The sequence below is a fragment of the Salvelinus alpinus genome, chromosome 1, assembly GCF_045679555.1.
Source record: "Salvelinus alpinus chromosome 1, SLU_Salpinus.1, whole genome shotgun sequence".
Lineage (NCBI taxonomy): Eukaryota > Metazoa > Chordata > Actinopteri > Salmoniformes > Salmonidae > Salvelinus > Salvelinus alpinus.
In genome coordinates, this window is record NC_092086.1 from 105,830,103 (window position 1) to 105,854,138 (window position 24,036).

General features: G+C 41.5%; 1 protein-coding gene across 1 annotated transcript in view; it reads right to left on the reverse strand.

The window, feature by feature from the left end:
* The window catches only part of cntnap3 (contactin associated protein family member 3), a 189,142-nt gene that overhangs the window by 39,797 nt on the left and 125,309 nt on the right, over positions 1 to 24,036 (reverse strand). Inside the window, exons 13-17 of the mRNA XM_071374431.1 lie at positions 23,616 to 23,813; positions 22,021 to 22,177; positions 20,665 to 20,792; positions 19,344 to 19,514; positions 1,142 to 1,363 (exon numbers count right to left, since the gene is read on the reverse strand). Coding sequence (XP_071230532.1) covers positions 1,142 to 1,363; positions 19,344 to 19,514; positions 20,665 to 20,792; positions 22,021 to 22,177; positions 23,616 to 23,813 — 876 coding nt within the window. The remainder of the gene's footprint in view (positions 1 to 1,141; positions 1,364 to 19,343; positions 19,515 to 20,664; positions 20,793 to 22,020; positions 22,178 to 23,615; positions 23,814 to 24,036) is intronic.

Here is a 24,036-nt window from a genome sequence, read left to right on the forward strand (position 1 = left end):
CAGACCGAAAGACGCATCCTCAATATTTGCTTGTAGATAAAGTGTTATACAACAGCCTGTTTTTCCTAGTGTTTTTCCTAGTGTTTTCCTTTCTTTAAATCATTGGAATAGTCTGGGGCGAAAACAGACTGAAGACCAGCACAATGGTACTGATAGGCTCTATATGGCAAAGAATTTTCCCAATATAGATGTCTGACGTAGGTACAGAATAGATTTATTAAACCTAGCTTCAAGCAAATGCATATCAATGGACAGATGGCCTGAGAGCAAGGTTGTTGGAGAATGCATGAGCGTTCTCAAACTATTACTATGACGGCAGCTGCTTCTTATAGGTGGTGCGTCCACTGCATCTTACTGTTGGAAGCAGGGCCTTCTCCTTCTCTTATTAACTTACCTCTTGAACTATGCTGTACTGATCAAAAAAATTTAAAAAGGAGAGAAATGTCACAATATTTCAAACACCAATTCCATCTGGAATTACCGCTACCTATATTTGGAAGCTATGGATTCATAGTCTCTGTTCACCACCGGCAGAGGAAACAGGAAACAGAGGAAAACAGAGGAAACAGAGGAAACAGAGGAAACAGAGAAAACAGAGGAAACAGGTACCAGAGGAAACAGATAAAACAGAGGAAACAGAGGAAACAGAGGGAAACAGAGGAAACAGAGGAAACAGAGGGAAACAGAGGAAACAGAGGAAATAGGGGCCATAGGGCTCTGGTCAAAAGTAGTGCACTATGTAGGGAATAGGGTAGCTTTTGGAAAGCAGACAAAAACGGCATTATTACAAATGACAGACGTCCCTCCCTGTGGATAGGGCTGGTGAATGTAGGAAGCCTAGCACCTCTCACTGAGCCATTTATATCATGCATGCTTATTCCTCTTAATGGCAGACCTGAGTTCAAATGCTATTGAAATTCCCTTCAATACTTTTTCTGTGTGTGCTTGAGCTTGCCTTTATGAAATGATATAGTAGTCCCACAACTGCAAACCCCACCCAACTGGCACTCCCAGGGCAGGCTAGATCAAACGCTTAAAGTATTTGAAGGATTTCAAATAGTATTTGAACCCGGGTCTGGTTTATTTCTGTCTCGAATGAGGGAGGGATAGGTAGTGGTCTGAAGCAGCAGTGTTTTCCTACCTACAAATAACTGGCTGTTGAGCTGCAGATGGATGTGACCGTCGGCGGGGGCCTTCTGTGTGGCGTTGGGGAAAGCATCCACACGCAGCGAAGCCTCTTTTACATTCCGCTCCGCTCGAACACGGTGCCACCTGTCGTCGTTTAGTGCCACATCGCCTGTCTCCACCCGCACTTCAAAGGGGCCGTTGCCCACGTCAAACGAGAAGACCACCTCTGTCGGCGCTGTGGGGGAAGGGAAGGAGGAAAGGAGAAGGAGGGAGGAATGGGGAGGGAGGGAAGGAGGGAGGGAAGGAAGGAAGGAGAAAGAGATGGTTAGACACACCAGATAAGTAGCATTTGGATAGGCAGTTAAATATCCCAAAATGCAGAGTGACAAATAAAAAAATGTAACCTCCAGACATCTAGATAATTTTCCTCCCCTTGTCTTCTGACATTTTCTTTCCAATCTTGTCTATAAAAATACTCATCTGACCCATGTAACTTTCACTGCTCGGACAAAATCACATTCATAACTTCCGGCGCCGGAAAGAGATGGCTGCCTCGCTTCGTGTTCCTTGGAAAATATGCAGTATTTTGTTTTTTTACGTGTTATTTCTTACATCGGTACCCCGGGTAATCTTAGGTTTCATTACATACAGTCGGGAGGAACTACTGAATATACGATTAACGTCAACTCATCATCGTTCCTACCAGGAATATGACTTTCCCGAAACGGATCCAGTGTCTTGCCTTCCACACAATACAATGGATCTGATCCCAGCCGGCGACCCTGTGCGACGCCGAAAAAGGGGAAAACGTGGCGGTCTCGTGGTCAGGCTTCGGAGACGGGCACATCGCGCTCCACTCCCTAGCATACTACTCGCCAATGTCCAGTCTCTTGACAATAAGGTTGATGAAATCCGAGCACGGGTAGCATTCCAGAGAGACATCAGGGATTGCAACGTGCTCTGCTTCACGGAAACATGGCTAACTCAAGGGACGCTAACGGAGTCGGTGCAGCCAGCTGGTTTCTCCATGCATCGCGCCGACAGAAACAAACATCTTTCCGGTAAGAAGAGGGGCGGGGGGGTATGCCTTATGATTAACGAGAAGTGGTGTGATCATCATAACAACACACAAGAACTCAAGTCGTTCTGTTCACCTGATCTAGAACTCCTCACAATCAAATGTCGACCGCATTATCTACCAAGGGAATTCTCGTCAATCATAATCACAGCCGTATACATTCCCCCCCAAGCAGACACATCGATGGCCCTGAACGAACTTTATCTGACTCTTTGTAAACTGGAAACCACACACCCTGAGGCTGCATTCATCGTAGCTGGGGATTTTAACAAGGCTAATCTAAAAACAAAACTCCCTAAATTCTATCAGCATATCGATTGTGCTACCAGGGCTGGAAAAACACTAGACCATTGTTACACTAATTTCCGCGACGCTTATAAGGCCCTCCCCCGCCCCCCTTTCGGAAAAGCTGACCACGACTCCATTTTGTTGATTCCAGCCTACAAACAAAAACTCAAACAACAAGCTCCCGCGCTCAGGTCTGTTCAACGCTGGTCCGACCAATCTGAATCCACGCTTCAAGACTGCTTCGATCACGCAGATTGGAATATGTTCCGCATCGCGTCCAACAACAATATTGACGAATATGCTGATTCGGTGAGCGAGTTCATTAGGAAGTGCATTGACGATGTCGTACCCACAGCAACGATAAAAACATTCCCAAACCAGAAACCGTGGATTGACGGCAGCATTCGCGTGAAACTGAAAGCGCGAACCACTGCTTTTAACCAGGGCAAGGTGACCGGAAGCATGACCGAATACAAACAGTGTAGCTATTCTCTCCGCAAGGCAATCAAACAGGCCAAGTCTCAGTACAGAGACAAAATCGAGTCGAAATTCAACAGCTCAGACACAAGAGGTATGTGGCAGGGTCTACAGTCAATCACGGATTACAAAAAGAAAACCAGCCCCGTCGAGGACCAGGATGTCTTGCTCCCAGACAGGCTAAACAACTTTTTTGCCCGCTTTGAGGACAATACAGTGCCACTGACACGGCCCCCTACCAAAACCTGCGGGCTCTCCTTCACTGCAGCCGAGGTGAGTAAAACATTTAAACGTGTTAACCCTCGCAAGGCTGCAGGCCCAGACGGCATTCCCAGCCGCGTCCTCAGAGCATGCGCAGACCAGCTGGCTGGTGTGTTTACGGACATATTCAATCAATCCTTATCCCAGTCTGCTGTTCCCACATGCTTCAAGAGGGCCACCATTGTTCCTGTTCCCAAGAAAGCTAAGGTAACTGAGCTAAACGACTACCGCCCCGTAGCACTCACTTCCGTCATCATGAAGTGCTTTGAGAGACTAGTCAAGGACCATATCACCTCCACCCTACCGGACACCCTAGACCCACTCCAATTTGCTTACCGACCCAATAGGTCCACAGACGACGCAATCGCAACCACACTGCACACTGCCCTAACCCATCTGGACAAGAGGAATACCCATGTGAGAATGCTGTTCATCGATTACAGCTCAGCATTTAACACCATAGTACCCTCCAAACTCGTCATCAAGCTCGAGACCCTGGGTCTCGACCCCGCCCTGTGCAACTGGGTCCTGGACTTCCTGACGGGCCGCCCCCAGGTGGTGAGGGTAGGTAACAACATCTCCACCCCGCTGATCCTCAACACTGGGGCCCCACAAGGGTGCGTTCTGAGCCCTCTCCTGTACTCCCTGTTCACCCACGACTGCGTGGCCATGCACGCCTCCAACTCAATCATCAAGTTTGCAGATGACACTACAGTGGTAGGCTTGATCACCAACAACGACGAGACGGCCTACAGGGAGGAGGTGAGGGCCCTCGGAGTGTGGTGTCAGGAAAATAACCTCATACTCAACGTCAACAAAACAAAGGAGATGATTGTGGACTTCAGGAAACAGCAGAGGGAGCACCCCCCTATCCACATCGACGGGTCAGTAGTGGAGAAGGTGGAAAGTTTTAAGTTCCTCGGTGTACACATCACGGACAAACTGAACTGGTCCACCCACACAGACAGCGTTGTGAAGAAGGCGCAGCAGCGCCTCTTCAACCTCAGGAGGCTGAAGAAATTCGGCTTGTCACCAAAAGCACTCACAAACTTCTACAGATGCACAATCGAGAGCATCCTGTCGGGCTGTATCACCGCCTGGTACGGCAACTGCTCCGCCCACAACCGTAAGGCTCTCCAGAGGGTAGTGAGGTCTGCAGAACGCATCACCAGGGGCAAACTACCTGCCCTCCAGGACACCTACACCACCCGATGTCACAGGAAGGCCATAAAGATCATCAAGGACAACAACCACCCAAGCCACTGCCTGTTCACCCCGCTATCATCCAGAAGGCGAGGTCAGTACAGGTGCATCAAAGCAGGGACCGAGAGACTGAAAAACAGCTTCTATCTCAAGGCCATCAGACTGTTAAACAGCCACCACTAACATTTAGCGGCCGCTGCCAACATACTGACTCAACTCCAGCCACTTTAAAAATGGGAATTGATGGAAATTATGTAAAAATGTACCACTAGCCACTTTAAGCAATGCCACTTAATACAATGTTTACATACCCTACATTACCCATCTCATATGTATATATACTGTACTCTATATCATCTACTGCATCTTGCCATCTTTATGCAATACATGTACCACTAGCCACTTTAAACTATGCCACTTTATGTTTACATACCCTACAGTACTCATCTCATATGTATATACCGTACTCTATACCATCTACTGCATCTGCCATGCCGTTCTGTACCACCACTCATCCATATATCTTTATGTACATATTCTTTATCCCTTACACTTGTGTGTGTGTGTAAGGTAGTAGTGTGGAATTGTTAGGTTAGATTACTGTTGGTTATTACTGCATTGTCGGAACTAGAAGCACAAGCATTTCGCTACACTCGCATTAACATCTGCTAACCATGTGTATGTGACTAATACAATTTGATTTGATTTGATTTGATTTGATTTTCACTTTTTCAGTTGTATGTCTGACACAACTGTGAAGCTTTTTTGATGGTTGCTGTGACCTTGAGTATCAACAGGAATAGAGAAAGATGAGGGGTTGTCATGCCAATACCAGTACAAAGTGGCCTGACAACATTGTGTTCCAGTTATTTTCCCCCAGATCTATCTCACACACTACATCAAAAACGTCCACTGCTGGCCTGGCACTAAACTCCACTATACAGTAGCTAGCTATAGGTAACTGCCAAAATAAAGGATAGACCAATGTCTTAATAGGGAGTTGGGCCACAATGAGCCAGAATAGCTTCAATGCCCCTTGACATAGATTCTACAAGTGTCTCTAACTCTATCGGAGGGATGCGACACCATTCTTCCACAAGAAATTCCATCATTTGGTGTTTTGTTGATGTTGGTGGAAAACGCCGTCTCAGGTGAGGCTCCAGAATCTCCCATAAGTGTTCAGTTGAGTTTAAATCTAATGACAGACGGCCATGGCACATGGTTTACATTGCTTTCATGCTCATCAAACCATTCAATGACCACATGTCATTGTCATCCTATGGGGGCATAGCCATGGTAGCCAAAATAATGGCCTGCCCAGCATTTTTATACATGAACCTAAGCATGATGGGATGTTAAAGACGCACCATGCAGAAATTGCTCTGCCATTTCCTGGTTGCTAAATTTCTAATAGTTTGCCTAATTTCAGTTATTGTGACAAAACAAGCAAGTGTAGTGTAGAGAATCATTGTACCATCTAAACCGCTGTGAAATATATTTTCCATGACAAAATATTATATTTTCAGCTGTTTGAAGCTAGTGTACAAAACCGAAAGTAAAAGACACAAAAAACAATTTAAAAACGGGAAGCATAGAAATAACACATAGAACAGATCTTCCTCTTCTAAGACTTCCTTTCAATGAGAATGACAGATCTATAACTCACATTTCTATGTGAATTTGGTCAGGTTCCACATAGTTACATATTGCAGCTTTAACTTCTTCGAGGTAGGGGGCAGTATTTTCACGTCCGGATGAAAAGCGTGCCCAGAGTAAACTGCCTGCTACGCAGGCCCAGATCCTAGGATGTGCATATTATTAGTAGATTTGGACTCTGTTTTAGAAACTCTGAAGTTTCTAAAACTGTTTGAATAATGTCTGTGAGTATAACAGAACTCATTTGGCAGGCAGAAACCAGAGAAAAAATCCAACCAGGAAGTGGGAAATCTGAGGTTTGTAGGTTTTCAACTCTTTGCTTATCCAAGATACAGTGGAAATGGGGTCATGTTGCACTTCCTATGGCTTCCACTCGATGTCAACAGTCTATAGAACCTTGTTTGATGCTTCTACTGTGAAGTGGGGGCAAATGAGAGGAGATTGAGTAAGGTCTCTCCCAGAGTGCCACGAGCTGACCAGGCACTGACCATGCGCATTCATGTGAGAGTTCCATCGCATTTCTGAAGACAAAGGAATTCTCCGGTTGGAACATTATTGAAGATTTATGTTAAAAACATCCTAAAGATTGATTCTATACATCGTTTGACATGTTTCTACGGACTGTAACGGAACTTTTTGGACTTTTCGTCCGTACTTTCCGCTGGACTTGCACGCGCGTCGTGAGTTTAGATTGTGTCCTGAACGCGCAAACAACAACGAGGAATTTGGACATAAATGATGGACATTATCGAACAAAACAAACATTTATTGTGGAACTGGGATTCCTGGGAGTGCATTCTGATGAAGATCATCAAAGGTAAGTGAATATTTATAATGCTATTTCTGACTTATGTTGACTCCAACATGGCGGATATCTCTTTGGGTTGATTTGTCGTCTGAGCGGTGTACTCAGAATATTGCATGGTTTGCTTTTTCCGTAAAGTTTTTTTGAAATCTGACACAGAGGTTGCATTGAGGAGAAGTGGATCTAAAATTCTATGTGTATCACTTGTATTTTCATCAACATTTATGATGACTATTTCTGTAAATTGATGCGGCTCTGCAAAATCACCGGATGTTTTGGAACTACTGAACATAACGCGCCAATGTAAACTGAGATTTTTGGATATAAATATGAACTTTACCGAACAAAACATACATGTATTGTGTAACATGAAGTCCTATGAGTGTCATCTGATGAAGATCAACAAAGTTTAGTGATTAATTTTATCTATATCTCTGCTTTTTGTGACTCCTCTCTTTGGCTGGAAAAATGGCTGTGTTTTTCTGTGAATAGGCACTCACCTAACATAATCGTTTGGTTTGCTTTCGTCGTAAAGCCTATTTGAAATCGGACACTGTGGCTGGATTTACAACACGTGTATCTTTAAAATAGTCTGAAATTCATGTATGTTTGAGGAATTGTAATTATGGGATTTCTGTTGTTTTGAATTTGGCGCCCTGCCGTTTCACTGGCTGTTGAAGAGGTGAGACGCTACCGTCCCACATACCCTAGAGAGGTTAATTGATTTTAACTCAGGGATCAGACCTATGTGGAAGCACCTGATTTCAATATAGATTTTTCCCTCATTTACTCAAGTGTTTCCATCATTTTGGCAGTTACCTGTATGTATTTTATTCCCGGAAAACATTTGTCATGCATTTTTCTTTCATTTAGTGTATATGTTTATACAAAGGTCTTCCTAACTGCCCATCTTATCTGAATGGATCATTTTAATTAATTAAAGTTGTAAAGTTATGGGGCGGCTTGCTTTAGCTCTTTAAAAATATTTTTGAGGTAGTGGAAGAAGTTTAAAAAGTTGTACTTTACTATTTAAAGCAAAGCAATAACATATAGTCAAAGTTATATTTAGTAAAATAATTGGTCTAATTATTTTGATAGACTACTATAATACTGTTTGTGTACATGTAGTCGGGTGTGCTAGTTTGGGCACTTTGGCCCTGCAAGCTTTCAGAAATGAAAACTTATTGAAACACCATTTTACCAGTATTATAATTGGTTTTGATAATGGCTGCGATCGTACTATTCAGGAATGTAAATATTTTTGTCATTTTTCTCAGACAGCCATAGACAAATGTAATTTCCATCTCATCATTAAACATACATTTTAGTTGAAAATTTTAGTTGAAAATTAAACCATACAATTAATTTATAACACATTTCTAATACATGTGTACATTAACTTGTATTGAAGATTATTTTAAGTGATTTTTAAGGTTATTCTAATCTTAATAATTCAACAAAATGCCTGAATGTATAAACTTGCCTTTGTGACAGCTGAAAACATGTATTTATCATAAAAAAATTGATTTTTCCTAAGGGAGCAGTCCGTGTACATGCACTCCTTCTTCAGGTTCTCACAGCACAAAGACGCAATAAGGTTCTCAATGTTGCTGCAGCTGATCACTTTGTGATACCGTAGTTTGTCCGCCATGGACTGGAGGTTGGTGCGGGTTTTGCAGAGGCATGTGTCCCTATCCTGGCCAGTTGGCTTGACAACCCAAAAAGGACATATTTTGTAGAATTCATAGTAGGACATTTTAATCTCTGAAAATTCCCTCTTAAAATTCTGATAAAGGTTCTGAATTGTGCCATTCAAGAGGCACTTCTGCTTTTTCTTCTTGTTCCTCATTAGTGTGTCCTTTTTCCCTGTTGGTACTCTACTGTTGGCATCACGTTCATAGAATCTACTGATTTTCTCTTCTGTGGCTGTGCTAATTATGTTACACTGCTTTTCCCTGGGGTATTTAAGACTTGTTAGCCTGTTTTCATTTGCCCTTTAACCAGACCATACTTTCTCAGGATGTTGCCTCTGAGAATTTTTGTTGCCACTTATTTGTCCTTGGCACTGCGCATTTTTTTAAATAATTTTGCTTTAACTGTGGTGGAAATGACAGAATCTGGCAGAAATTACAAAAATCTATTTTTACTTTTTTTTTTAACTTTAGGCTTATTTAATAATGTTTTACATTAATTTAATCTAGAAAATGCTCCAAGGTGTGCACAAGTTGATACCTTTGTATTTTTCTTTGTTTTTAGAAGATGCTACATAAAACACCACAGAGGTGACAGACATAGAATCAAAATAAAGAAATATCCTATATGATACCAGGAACATGTGCAAAAAGACAAGGAGAGATACTGGAAGAAAAAATAAATCTATCTCTGAGCATACAAAGCGAGAACAAAGAAGCAAGAGAAGGCAATGGAAATGCAACCAACGGAATATGACAGACTTTAAAGAGAACCGTTGCAATGGAGACCTACCTATCAAGCAACACACCATCTTAGTCACCAGATGACTTGCAGCCAGAACATGAGGCCAACATTCCTGCCCTTAACTTACCTGCCCCTGATGCATGCCTTGATATCCCTTCCTCATCTGCAACAGGAATGAGAAGTCGAATACTTGCTGGAAGGATAAAGACTGGAAGAGGTCGCTCAAAATCATACCGAGATCTTTGCATGACAAATGTCAAACTTGGCAAAGCTTTACGGAAAGCTGAGAAATACAAAAAAAAGGTATGACCAATTGATGAAGAAAATGGAGAGACAAGATTCCCCAAAGACAAAACAGCAAATGAAGGGAATTCTGAAGGACTTGAAAAGGATTTTGTTTCAAAATGCCATCATTGCAGAGTTAAGTTTGTAATGGAAATGACACTTCTACAGTTTTTGGAGAAAAATGACAGACTGCTTAGCATGCTTTGGCTATTATTACAGCTAGCATATAGTTTACACTAAATACATAAAATATACAATTTCTTTCAAAATACAACAAATTAAAGACATTCTAGCCTGTTTGAAAATTACTTATTTACATAGATTTTTCTTAAACTTCTGGACATCACATCTGGAACAACTGCATGTGCTTCACTTTAATACGTTTCCATGCTAACTAACTTAACATTCTCTTGACAAAACTTTATTAAAGAGGAATTTGCCCTCAGTGGTGGAAATTACGCCACTACCAAAGGACAGGTATATTTTGTGTAAATCACAATGTAAAGGGGATACTCACAATAAATATTGATAAAGATTTTATTTAATCGACTCAATCTCTCGTAGATAACATTATATAATGTGAAATTATTAATGTTTTCTCATATAAAAACATAGTAGAAGCTCAAAAGTCTGGGTCAGGGACAAGGGCAAAACAGTGAAATTGAGGTATAAAATACATATGAAAAGTAACTTAAATACTTGATAGAGAGGTGTAAAAAAAAACGGGGTGATTGTAGTGTGAACTTAACATAAAGAATAACATTTTTTTTTTTTATTAAATCTAAAAAAAATTGACCCTGAGGACATAGAAATGCCCGTAGTTGCAGAATCACCCAGTTATCTTTTACCTTTACTAATGGTCTTCAGGCTGCCTTGCACATTAGTAAACCCCCATTCAGCTGGCGGCGCTGTTGTGCGTTTCTGACTAGGAACCATCATCTTCAACCAATGACTGTATATATGTGTCACACCCTGACCTTAGAGATCCTTATTATTCTCTATGTTTGGTTAGGTCAGGGTGTGACTCGGGTGGGAAATTCTATGTCTTCTGTTTCTTTGTTTTTGGCCGAGTGTGGTTCCCAATCAGAGGCAGCTGTCTATCGTTGTCTCTGATTGGGAATCATACTTAGGCAGCCCTTTTTCCCACCATTAGGTTGTGGGATCTTGTTTTCTGTTTAGTGTCTTAGCCTGACAGAACTGTGCGCTTTCGTTTTCGCTTTTGTTATTTTGTTTGAGTGTTTTTTGAATAGAAGGAATCATGAACACTTTCCAAGCTGCGCTTTGGTCTACTCTTCCTACTACCAACGAGAGCCGTTACAATATGAATGGACAAAGCCATCGATCACGTGACACCGTTCCTTCCTATGTAAAGACTAATTTGCGCATTTTAGCCATATTATGTCGGTTAAGATGGCATCTCATGGAGACATAACATGTGCAGTTTAAGCTACTCCAGGAAGTGACTTTGCAGGCTAGGTCAGTGCAGCCCCCTTATTAGCCTCGTTTGTACCTGGTGCTAACATGCCTCCTTTGTCCAGAGAGGTATCTTATGAATCAGGTTTGAGGAGTTAGCGAGGTAACTTTGGTCAACTCTGAGTTCAAGTCGGGATTATCAGTCATGCGAATGTGGCTCACCGTTTAAAGTCAGGTACATTTCTATGGCAACAAATCCTTCAGAACTAACCTGCTCCTGAGCAGGTTAACTCAGGGATAACTCAATTTATCCTGAATGAAGCGGCTGAGGCATGAGTTGAGGACCAATGAAATCAGACACAAATGACACTCTCTCAAATAGTGTCATCATCCCCTTCATTTGAGGAAGACCACTAATGAAATATTAAATTAATTAAATGTTTTCCTGCGTAAAAATATTGCATGTTAAAATACCTAACACATTACACACTTAGCAATGACTGTATTTGCTTTCCAAACTGAATATTTTTCGCACAATTGTATTTAGAAATTTGCGAAAGGCATACTGACAGCCACAACCAACCATAGACACATAATCCATAGATGGCAGTTCCCATTCAAGTCAATACTGGCAGCAATTGCTAGTGTACTCATGAGTTTAACAGTTGAATTGCTAGGGTTAGAGATTCCAAAACCCTTCTATGGATTATATGGCAACAACACATCAAACCAAATGTTATTTGTCATATGCGCCGGATACAACAGGTGTACATTAGAACTTAAAGTGAAATGCTTACTTACAAGCCCTTAACCAACAATGCAGTTAACAATAGCGGGGCTATATACAGGGGGTACCGGTACAGAGTCAATGTGCGGACGCACCGGTGTCGAGGTAATTGAGGTAATATGTACATGTTGGTGGAGTTATTAAAGTGACTATGCATAGATAATAACAGAGAGTAGCAATGCAACTGTTCTGGATAGCCATTTGATTAGATGTTCAGGAGTCTAATGGCTTGGGGGTAGAAGCTGTTTAGAAGCCTCTTGGACCTAGACTTGGAGCTCCGGTACCGCTTGCCATGCAATAGCAGAGAGAACAGTCTATGACTAGGGTGGCTGGAGTCTTTAACAATTTCTAGGGCCTTCCTCTGACACCGCCTGGTATAGAGGTCCTGGATGGCAGGAAGCTTGGCCCCAGTGATGTACTGGGCCATTCGCACTACCCTCTGTAGTGCCTTGCTGTCGGAGGCCGAGCAGGTGCCATACCAGGCAGTGATGCAACCAGTCAGGATGCTCCCGATGGTGCAGCTGTAGAAACTTTTGAGGATCTGAGTACCCATGCCAAATCTTTTCAGTCTCCTGAGGGGAAATAGGTTTTGTCGTGCCCTCTTCATGACTGGCTTGGTGTGCTTGGACCATGTTAGTTTTGTTGGTGATGTGGACACCAAGGAACTTGAAGCTCTCAACCTGCTCCACTACAGCAACATCGATGAGAAGGGGGACGTGCTCGGTCCTCCTTTTCCTGTAGTCCACAATCATCTCCCTTGTCTTGATCACATTGAGGGAGAGGTTGTTGTCCTTGCAGCACACGGTCAGGTCTCTGACCTCCTCCCTATAGGCTGTCTCATTATTGTCGGTGATCAGGCCTACCACTTGTGTCATCGGCAAACTTAATGATGGTGTTGGAGTCGTGCCTGGCTGTGTAGTCATGAGTGAACAGGGAGTACAGGGCGGGACTGAGCACGCACCCCTGAGGGGCCCAGTAATACAATAAAGACGTCACTTCTCAAAGCCTACTTCACACCACAGCCTGCTGAATTTGGAAGAGAACTTTATTTTTTATTTTTTTTCGGTACAAATGAAGATGTGGCGCTGACTTGTCCATGTATTGATGTTTCAGCATTCTCTCAATTAAGAGTTCAGCGGACGAGTAATATCCACCATCTTAGTACGTATGAAGCCTGACCTGGAATATGAATCTAACTGAAGCTGGCTAGCTTTATAATATCCTGAGTAGATTTAGCTTGCTTCATAGTATACCACTCTGATCTTGTCCACATTCTGACTGTGCCCACATTTTCCGAAATATGTCTACACATGGTATTAAAATGTGTCTCATATCCGTCCACTGTGTCCGCATTGTGACCAGATTACCTGGTCCGTCCCTGTATGCAAAATATTTAGCTATTCTTATAAAATAAAATAAATAAATAAATATTAAGACACATAATGATTCCATCAGTCAATGGTGCCACCTGTCAGTGATTTTAGAAAGTGGAATAATTTTAATTGATTTAAATTATTTGATTGTCCAGATCTGTTTACACTTGTAAGATATCCAGACATAATGTGTCCCTGACTACCTCCAGAGGTGGTCAAGAAGATCTGATCACAATCAGATCACAATGCAACTCAAGTTACTCTAGTTATTTGGGGCGGCAGGTAGCCTAGTGGTTAGAGCTTTGGACTAGTAACCAAAAGGTTGCAAGATCAAATCCCCGAGCTGACAGTACAAAAAACTGGTGTTCTACCCCTGAACAAGGCAGTTAACCCACTGTTCCTAGGCTGTCATTGAAAATAAGGAGTTGTTCTTAACTGACTTTCCTAGTAAAATAAAATAGTTGAAGGCCAACTGTGGTACTGCAATTAGCAACAAAATTATCCTTTTAACTTCTTCTGTGTGCCATTTTTAAATAATCGGTCCAAGGACATATATCTGGTGTATTAGAAGCAATTATTGGTACCATGAGTGTCTTTGAATGTTTTATTTATTTACACAAAGATTGACCACGAAGATCTACATTTTTACATTCACTATAATGGGGGATCATGTTTTCTGCTAACAATGCCTGCAGTACCACGGTCGTTTCACTTCCTTGGCTTCAATGGTAGTCGTTCTCCCCTGTCTTCAACCTAGCTAGGAACATGGTAGTAGGATTGGAGACAACTTTGTTTTCATTTCAAACATTCTTTGTGTGGAGTAAAGAAAGACAGACTGACTGAACTGAACAGGCTACACAACTCTCATTCATATTCAAATGTCTAACCTACAATTGTTTGGTGTGAAAACTGAAAGAAGAAGACAGGACAAAGCAGTCTTCTGTCACAAGATGGGAATAAAAGGATAGGATAATGTGGACCACACTCTTAGGAAAGCAAAGCAACTATGAATCATTCATGCTGTTGGTTTCAGATAAATAAAAGTATGATTTACTTTTGTAAAACGTTCAGTGTAAATTAAGTTTGTTTTTAATAATAATAATTGATTTCTCTAACGCTTTCATTACAAAAAATTATCTCAAAGTGCTTGAAAAAGCAAAACATACAATAATAAAATAACACTGATACATGATTATAGGTCTGGACTATGATTTTCAGCCAGTTTCAGTGTTTCAAGCCTCCAAAGGATGGAGTGACAGTCAAGAAGGAACCACATGGCTGGAACAGAGGGAGGAATAGCAGTGAAGTAGAGGAAGATGTCATCCACTCTGTTTCTGTCTAACCTGTTGGGAAAGTGGTCAGAATTTTGAAAGAAAAGTAGAAAGGAATGACATTTTAGTGCGAGTCCTACCGCCTATGTTCCGGCCCTACCCTACCCGGGCCCGTTTGCGCAACCCAAAATTAGAAATACAGTAACTTCCTCTGTCAGTATCCATAGCTGATTGTCTTTATCTGTCCATCACTCTGTGCGCTGCCCCATGCGCTCCTCTGCAAGTGTGAGTATCCATAGCAACATCTCCATTTGGGCTGCTCAATGACGAGACTAATAGAGCTGTTAGCTGGCATTAGCTACTGTAGCTACTTTCGTAACTCTAAACTCAGACAAACCACTAACTTTTGTAATTATGTTCCAGATTTGAATACCAGAGAAGTAGACTATGATTTCATACCCTTTAAATTGATGTCTAAAGTGCTGGAAAAGTGGTCAAAATTGCAGTTGTTTGTAAAAAGTTTTGGGGAAAAATGCGGTTACTGAAACAGCTGTATCGCTAGATTAGAAGCAGATATTGTTGTTCCGATTCGAATAGCAGAGAATAAAAGGAACATTTCATAAGCTCTAACTTTTTGTCTAACTTTTTGGGAAAGTGGTAAAAATTGCAGTTATTTATAAAAAGTTTGAGAAAATGATGCGATAAAACCGCTATCTTTTGATTCGTATGTGTTATTTTTGTACCGATTTGATTATCAGAGACATAGAGGACCTTCCTATATTTTTTGTCTAACTGTTTGGGAAAGTGGTCAAAGTAGCTGATTCGTCTGGGAGGTGATGTCACAATGGGACCTTTAGAATGTTGAAGAAATCCCATGAAAGAGAATGAAGATGTACAAAAAACGGACAAAAAGCTTAGGAATAAAATATATAAAAAAAGTTGTATCAAGCACTCTGGTCCTGACCACTCTGCACGTTTTAAAGTTTGAATGATTTATCTAGCTGAAACGGTGTAAGAGGAGTAGCGTTCCAAATAATAACAATAAGAAGTATGACAGAGATTTAAAGTGGGGACTCACTGTTTTTTATAAGATAAGTTTAATGCTAGCTAGCAACTTACCTTGGCTTACTGCATTCGCGTAACAGGCAGTCTTGTGGAGTGCAACGAGAGAGAGGCAGGTCGTTATTGCGTTGGACTAGTTAACTGTAAGGTTGCAAGATTGGATCCCCCGAGCTGACAATGTGAAAATCTGTCGTTCTGCCCCTGAACAAGGCAGTTAACCCACCATTCCTAGGCCGTCATTGAAAATAAGAATGTGTTCTTAACTGACTTGCCTAGTTAAATAAAGGTATAAAAAAATTATTTTACAAAAAATATAATTAATTAATTAATTTAACAAATCGGCAAATCGGCACCCAAAAGTACCGATTTCCGATTGTTCTGAAAACTTGAAATCGGGCCTAATTAACCGGCCATTCCGATTAATCGGTCGACCTCTAGTAGAGATGCATCCTCCTTCTATTGGCATTTGTTAAGTCAAGTATACCTACATACAGAAGCAGATGCTATTTACATATGTGGGGATCTTAACAGTCGAATTGGGAGGTTAGATGACTATATACAGTTGAAGTCGGAAGTTTAAAAAAATGTGTAGACCTCCACAACTCTGGTTCATCCTTGGGAGCAATTTCCAAATGTAACGGATGTGAAATGGCTAGCTAGTTAGCGGGTACGCACTACTAGCGTTTCAATCAGTTACGTCACTTGCTCTGAAACCTACAAGTAGTGTTGCCCCTTGCTCTGCAAGGGCCGTGGCTTTTGTGGAGCGATGGGTAACGACGCTTCGTGGGTGACCGTTGTTGATGTGTGCAGAGGGTCCCTGGTTCGCGCCCGAGGTCGGGGCGAGGGGACGTACTAAAGTTATACTGTTACATTGATGCTGTTGACCCGGATCACTGGTTGCTGCGGAAAAGGAGGAGGTTGAAAGGGGGGTGAGTGTAACGGATGTGAAATGGCTAGCTAGTTAGCGGGTACGCGCTACTAGCGTTTCAATCAGTTACGTCACTTGCTCTGAATTCTACAAGTAGTGTTGCCCCTTGCTCTGCAAGGGCTGCGGCCTTTGTGGAGCGATGGGTAACGACGTTTCTTCGGTGACTGTTGTTGATGTGTGCAGAAGGTCCCTGGTTCGCGCCCGGGTATGGGCGAGGGGACGGTTTAAAGTTACATCTGTTACACTCCAAACACCTGAAGGTACCACGTTCATCTGTACAAACAATAGTACCCAAGTATAAACACCATGGGACCACGCAGCCGTCATACCGCTCAGGAAAGAGAAGCGATCTGTCTCCTAGAGATGAACGTACTTTGGTGCGAAAAGTGCAAATCAGTCCCAAGACAACAGCAAAGGTAGGTGTATGTAAACTTCCAACTTCAACTGTGCATGATATTGATGATATTCCATTGACTGTTGCTTTGGATGACTCTGTTAATCATCATGGGGAAACACTATTAGAATTCCTTCAGGACTCTAAAATGTGTATCATTAATGGAAGGATATTCCCCTTAAGAGATAACTTTACATCCATATCTGGCAAAGGAAAAGCTGTGGTAGACTATATAGTTACCTCCACGACTGTCTAGAAACTTGTTTGGATTTTAAGGTGTTACCCTCTTAACAGATGGTGGAAGACTGTGGATAATGGTGGAAGACTGTGGATGTTTTGACTAAATTGGAGAAAAATCTACACTTCCTGACAATTCTCTTTTATTTATGATCTTTTCTGTTGGCCACAAACTTTCTCAACCAGGTATTACTGTGCAGCAAAATATACTGTACATACCCCGCATAGGCCTAAATATAAGAAAACAAATGTGCGAAATGACTTTCTGTTTCCTGAATGGTGGAACTCTGGTGGAACTCTGCAAAGATGCCAAGACACTAAATTTGATTTAGATGTGTGGTATGAAACATTTTGTGATGTCATATATTCTGAAATGGGAAAACAATTATGAAAATAGAAATACACCCCCAAGTCCAGGACATTTTACGAGCCGAATAAGGCTTGTTGGAATGATGAGTTAAGGGACCCCCTATGGTCTAGAATGTACTTATAATGACAGTGTAAAGATAGGAATACAAGAGAACCGTGTAGGAAGGAGTTTTAGAAAAAACAGCATGTGTTTGATAAAAGACTGCACCTATTCAAACTGAGATATCAGAGAAGGCAGTTATTATGTCTTGAGGAGATACAGACAAGAAATCCTCAAACGTTTTGGAGCCAAATAAACAAGGTAGGACAAAAACGACATAAGAAAATTATAATGGAAGTCAGGGAAGAGCTAGGGGGGGGCTGAACTCTGATGTTACACAGGTACTGAAGAGTGGGAGAAGGGGTTTGCTAGTTTGTTCTCAGGTAACAAAAAGTTAAGGTGATTGACGCTGCAAAGTTTTAAAATACTCTAAATTAATTTACATCCTATATGATTTGCTCCAAATTTGTTTTGAGTACAGTATACTGCCATCCACTTGGTATAAGTCTATAGTGAATCCCATTCCCAAATCTTCGAAAAATTACCTGAGAGTACCACTGAACTATAGAGGCATAGTTTATTAAGTTCGGTCTATAAATTATATTCATCCATCCTCAACAATAGGCTAATGGCCTTTTTGGAGGATCAAAACATTCTGGTGTATGAACAAAATGTATTTCGTAAATCCAGAGCCTGTATAGATCATATCTTCACGGTCTGTACAATAATCAGAAATAGATTACACAAAGAGAAGCCTACTTTTGCATGTTTCACTGATTTCCAGAAAGCTTTTGATTTTGCAAATAGGGATATTTTAGCCTATAGTTTGTTAAAGACAGGGGTTGATGGGAAATGTTATCTTACAAAGTAACAATTGCTTGTGTGCGTGTTAATGAATATGGTACAGATTGGTTTCCCACACCCTCGGGTGTAAAACAAGGAGACACCTTATCACCGACTTTGTTTGCTTTGTTTATAAATGACTTAGCAAAATAAATTAAACAGTTAAATATTGGAGTAAGATATGATGATGAAATGCTAAGTACATTTTTATATGCTGATTATATTATTTTGATGGCAGAAACTGAACAGTCAATATGTGCAGTCAATTGGTGTAAAAGATGGAGATTTTCATCCACTCTATTTCAGTTTACTTCATCCACCCTATTACAGTTGACTTCATCCACCCTATTACAGCTGATATCATCCACCCTATTACAGCTGACATCATCCACTCTACTTATAGCTGAGTTCATCCACTCTATTACAGCCAACTTCATCCATTCTATTACAACTGACTTCATCCACCCTATTACAGTTGACTTCATCCACCCTATTACAGCTGATATCATCCACCCTATTACAGCTGATATCATCCACCCTATTACAGCTGACATCATCCACTCTACTTATAGCTGAGTTCATCCACTCTACTTATAGCTGAGTTCATCCACTCTATTACAGCCAACTTCATCCATTCTATTACAACTGACTTCATCCACCCTATTACAGTTGACTTCATCCACCCTATTACAGCTGATATCATCCACCCTATTACAGCTGATATCATCCACCCTATTACAGCTGACATCATCCACCCTATTACAGCTGACATCATCCACTCTACTTATAGCTGAGTTCATCCACTCTACTTATAGCTGAGTTCATCCACTCTACTTATGGCTGAGTTCATCCACTCTATTACAGCCAACTTCATCCATTCTATTACAACTGACTTCATTCACTCTAATTACAGCTGACTTTATCCACCCTATTACAGCTGAGTTCATCCACTCTGATTACAGCTGACTTTATCCACTCTATTATAGCCGACTTCATCCATTCTACTTACAGCTGAGTTCCACCCGTATGAAGTCTTTGATGCCCAGGTTTTCCAGGAAGACTCCTGAAGCGGCGGTGGTTTTGAACAGGAAGGAGATGTCTGCACTCAGCTCTCCGTGGAACGTGGGGAAGTGCAGATATGACGTCTCTTTGTTGAAGAATGCTGCGTTCCAGAAGTTCTCTGAGGAAATTATGGAAATCAATACATTTACATGTACATACATTTTGGTCGTTTAGCATACTCTTATCCAGAATGACTTACTCAGTGCATTCAGCTAAGGTAAATAAGACAACCACAAATCACATAGGTGAGACAACCATAACATGGTGTTGATTGAGAAAAAGGGTGCTTTTTGGAAAATAAGGTCTAAATAGACTGAGAACAAAATAAGATGCGGCTTCGAGAGTATATGTCCTCAACTTGTTTCGTTCTCAGTTCATAATAATGATCTGTTGATGAGACTGTCAGGCACAAGAGGCCAACTGTTTCTTCTAATTCATCTTAATTATATTCCACCTCTGTTTCCCCCGTTTATGTCTAATTTACTAAGATAAATATTTCAGGTAACCAAGGATGCAATTAGGAATAAAAAAGAGATTGGGACTCTTGATTCATTATTGCCTGATTAACAACTACCTACCGCCATCAGCATAAGAGCATAAAAGAGAGAACATTGTTTTTGTAACCATTCTGCTAATGTGGTACAGATAATTAGGTTATGTGCATAATCAGAGTGATTAACATGATGATTGATGGAGAGGAAGAGAATGTTGCATTAGCATCAAACAGGTATGGGAAAATAAACGACTGTGCTGAGGACTCAGCGTAGGAGTAGCTTGTAAAGTCTACAGTGCTCAGGTCATTTATCTGCATTTGTTTGAATCACAGCCTTTGTGCATTGTAAATACTCCATGTCCATATAGAAATAATGGAGTGATAGATTGACTGATATATCAAAAGCGAGCACACACTATTCAGTAAAACCCAGTCAGTTTATTGGAGGAGGGTCAGTAATGGATTAAATAATGGACTGATTTAGTAGAACGATTAATTGACTTGATCCTTACTTTCTAACCCAGAGTAAGGCACTGTGTGCCGAAACTTTGGTGATACCCAATAAATAATTGGGAATATACACAGGGTTCCAAAGGGTTCTACGGCTGTACACATTGGTTTCAGGTAGAACCGTTTTGGGTTCCATATAGAAGCCTCTGTGGAAAGGGTGAATAAGCTGAATAACCCTTTTAGGTTCTAGATACAGTAGCACTTTTTTCTAAGAATGTAGATCGAGTGTGAGACTATCTTTACTATGTCATAATTTGATACTTACTGTCGCCATGACACCTGAGTGGTCCGACTTTATAGGCTGCCTCTGACCCAGGTCTCTGTATATCCCCAACAACCACCCATCTGACCGGCAGATTCTCCTTATGGGTGAGCAGACCAGAGTCAGTCGCCCTGGGTTACATAAAACAGAGGAAGGATGCATTAAAACAACAGAGGAACAAAGGACCAGATCAAAATCAGTGTATATCGTCTATGTTGCTTTCTTCAATTGAACCTAATTAACAGCCATCCTGAGTATTTGATTTCTGGTTAGTTTATGAAGCGCAGTAACGGTAGGTTGTCTTTGTGTCTGGATTCACAGTGTGACAGTAATAGCAGGCAGCTGGTCTGGTTCCTCTCAATAATATGTATTGCTATCAATGAGAGACATGGTGTTGGGTGGAGGTGTATAGCTTCGGTCCTCCAGAGCTAACAGTATACACCATTTGTTGCATTTCAATGGCAAGTTGATTACTTGGGCTACCAGGTGTGTGGAATCTATAGCCAATCAATATGAGAGAGAGAGTGAGAGCGAGAAGCAGGATGGGAGCCTTCGAGAACTGGAGTTGTGCACTACTGGTGTTGTAGGAAATACACATACAGAGATGTAGGATGAATGTTATTTTTATACAATAGAGTTGTAAGTACAGTATACTTCTGCTGCATCTTTGGAGATGTAGGCATTTGACTCATACTCCTAGAATAGAACCATTCCTTCTGGCCAGCTACTTCCTGTTCTGATTATTGCTTTATCAAATACCACTAGGGCACAAACAATCACAACAGGAAATAGAAAAGAAAATTGTGCCGATTATAACAACCTCCATCCAGATGATGTTTACTCTATGTGATGTTTATGTTCTTGTAGTCTTATCACTGTTGCGGGGGCTCTAAACATTTCATGAAAACAAATATAAATGCCGGTGAGAGAACAAGGCCGTTTCTGAATATGATAAAAAATTGAAAGGTGAATCTCAGTCAGTAGAGAATCACACTGAGTGTTGAGTACAGCAGATGGTATACTATAGCATGTTGGGGCAGAGATCCATACATTACATAGGGAAGGGTGGACTAAAAGGAGCTGAAGAGTAGTGGTGATTTGTGTTCAGAAGAGGAGGAAGAAAGAAGAAGTATATATATAGAGAGAGATATAAAGAAAGAGGGGAACAGATAGAGAAAGACAGTGAGAGAAAGAGGGGAGCAGATATATATATAGAGAGAGAAAGAGAGGAGCAGATATATAGCGAGAGAGAGAAAGAGGGGAGCAGATATATATAGAGAGAGAAAGAGAGGAGCGGATAGAGAGAGAATGAGAGAAAGAGATTGAGGGAAACATATAGAGAATGTGATGGTATTGTACCATTCTTTGCGGTCAGCGTCACAGTTGCAGTAGTGGTCTGAGTCGATGCAGTTCCCCTGAAGACCGCAGCCACACTGCTGGCTCCCTGGTACCGCCCCGCCCCAGTACGTCTGGGGCTCATCTGTACGACCCACCCACCAGGTGAACGGAGATCCATCTGAGACAAAGACACACACACACACACACACACGCACACACACTTAGAAGGTGTTGGATTCTGGAGTAAACTTTGAACATTGTTATACTCAGAGTATAGGAACATTAGTTACACAAGAGACATGAGGGGTGCCATAATGAGGGGCTGAGTGCAGGGAAAACGATTGCATGTGACAGTACTGATAAGGGGAGAAACCGTTGAAGGCTCATTTCACTTAGTTCCCTGCTTAGCAAGAATGATGCAATGTTTGGAGATAAGGAGGAGACTCCACCCAAAGTGGGGTATGAATACCACCACGGGGGAAGCTATTTATTTGTCTGAATACAGCTGTGTCGACCCTTTGGGAAGAAGAAAACTTGGTCAAGCTTCTCTAGTGTCCGTGAGTTATTTACTCTGAAAAATTTGAACCTAACAAAGGGGTGTGTTCAAAAACACTACAGACTCCCAAACTCCTGTTCATTTATTTACTATGTAGGGCATGAGATGTTTGGGTAGTAATGTAAAAACAGATCAGACAAGATGTGTTTTACCTAAAGATCAATTTGGTGCTATTTGCAATGAGGACACTAATGACATAACAGAGACACGTTCCACAAAAAGACTGTAACAAGAGGAGAGAGAGTGCGTAATTGAGAATGGTTTCAGTCACCACTTTCCCCCAAAAAACAGGCCAGACTCCAGAGTGCTGCCTTGAAAGAGAAAAGAAAGTCATTCTCATTGATTCTCTCTTCCATCACTCGTCTGATCACGTTCCCCCACCTGAAGCAGGCTGTCTGGTTTTAAACAGAAACCTAACACTGTACTCTATCCCTCATTATTCTTCATTTGACATTTTTCAGCATTATTTATTTAGCTTTGACATAGTTTTCCTCTTCCCTCAGTCACCCTCTACAGTAACGAGACAGCTAATGGACAGCCATTATATTGTGAAGCTGTGAGTTGCCTTGTTTCATGTTCATTTGCAGGTTTAAAAGAGTCATTACAAATTAATATCATATGGCAAACACCAACGACACACCAATCAACGCAAAAACCAATCACCTAAATGCTAACTCACTCAGTGCATGTACCATAACACATCCAGAAATGAAGAATATTCTAGTATAACACAATGACGGGTAAGCCTACATAGAAGAACCCCCCCCAAAAACCGAAATTAATTTGCAACAATGAGCACGATAATCAATATGTGACATCTGCTTAAGCTCTGCGGGTGGAGAGCAGCACTCCCTCTCACAGGGTGTCTCCCAAATGGCACTCTATTCCCTAAATAGTTCACTACTTTTGCCGGCTCTGGTCAAAAGTAGTACACCATATAGGGAATAGGGTGCCATTTGGGATGCGTACACTGACTCACAGTTGACTGAGTGAGCAGGTTTTTAATCATCCTGACCTTTATGGCTGGCTGGGATCAATACTGTTAATAAAAATGATTCACCTGGTGTGTTTAAGAGGAGTGACTTTCTGCAGTGGTAGAGGACTTCCTGCTCGCAGTGCTCTGCCTGGGTAATTATGGCCCAGAGCTGTTCCGCGTCGGCAGAATAGTTAAAATAGGCTAAATGCTGATTTATCCCAGATGAGGCCTTTAATTTGGTTAGCTCCGTGTTATTGTGTTGGATCACCAGCCATGTTTTATCTGGAGGAGAAGAGAGAGAGAACAGAGGGAAATCCTAGGATCATTCGAAATAATTATGAAAATGTTAATGATAGCAGAGACAGTGTGAAAATGGGGATGGGGTGGGTGGGAAGACGAGATGTTTCCGATAGCAGCTGGTGCCAGCCCTGAAGGATGGAAATCCTGTCAGAAGATCTGGGATCCCAGCCACAGCTCAGTTACTTACCGAGAGCCATCAACAGCC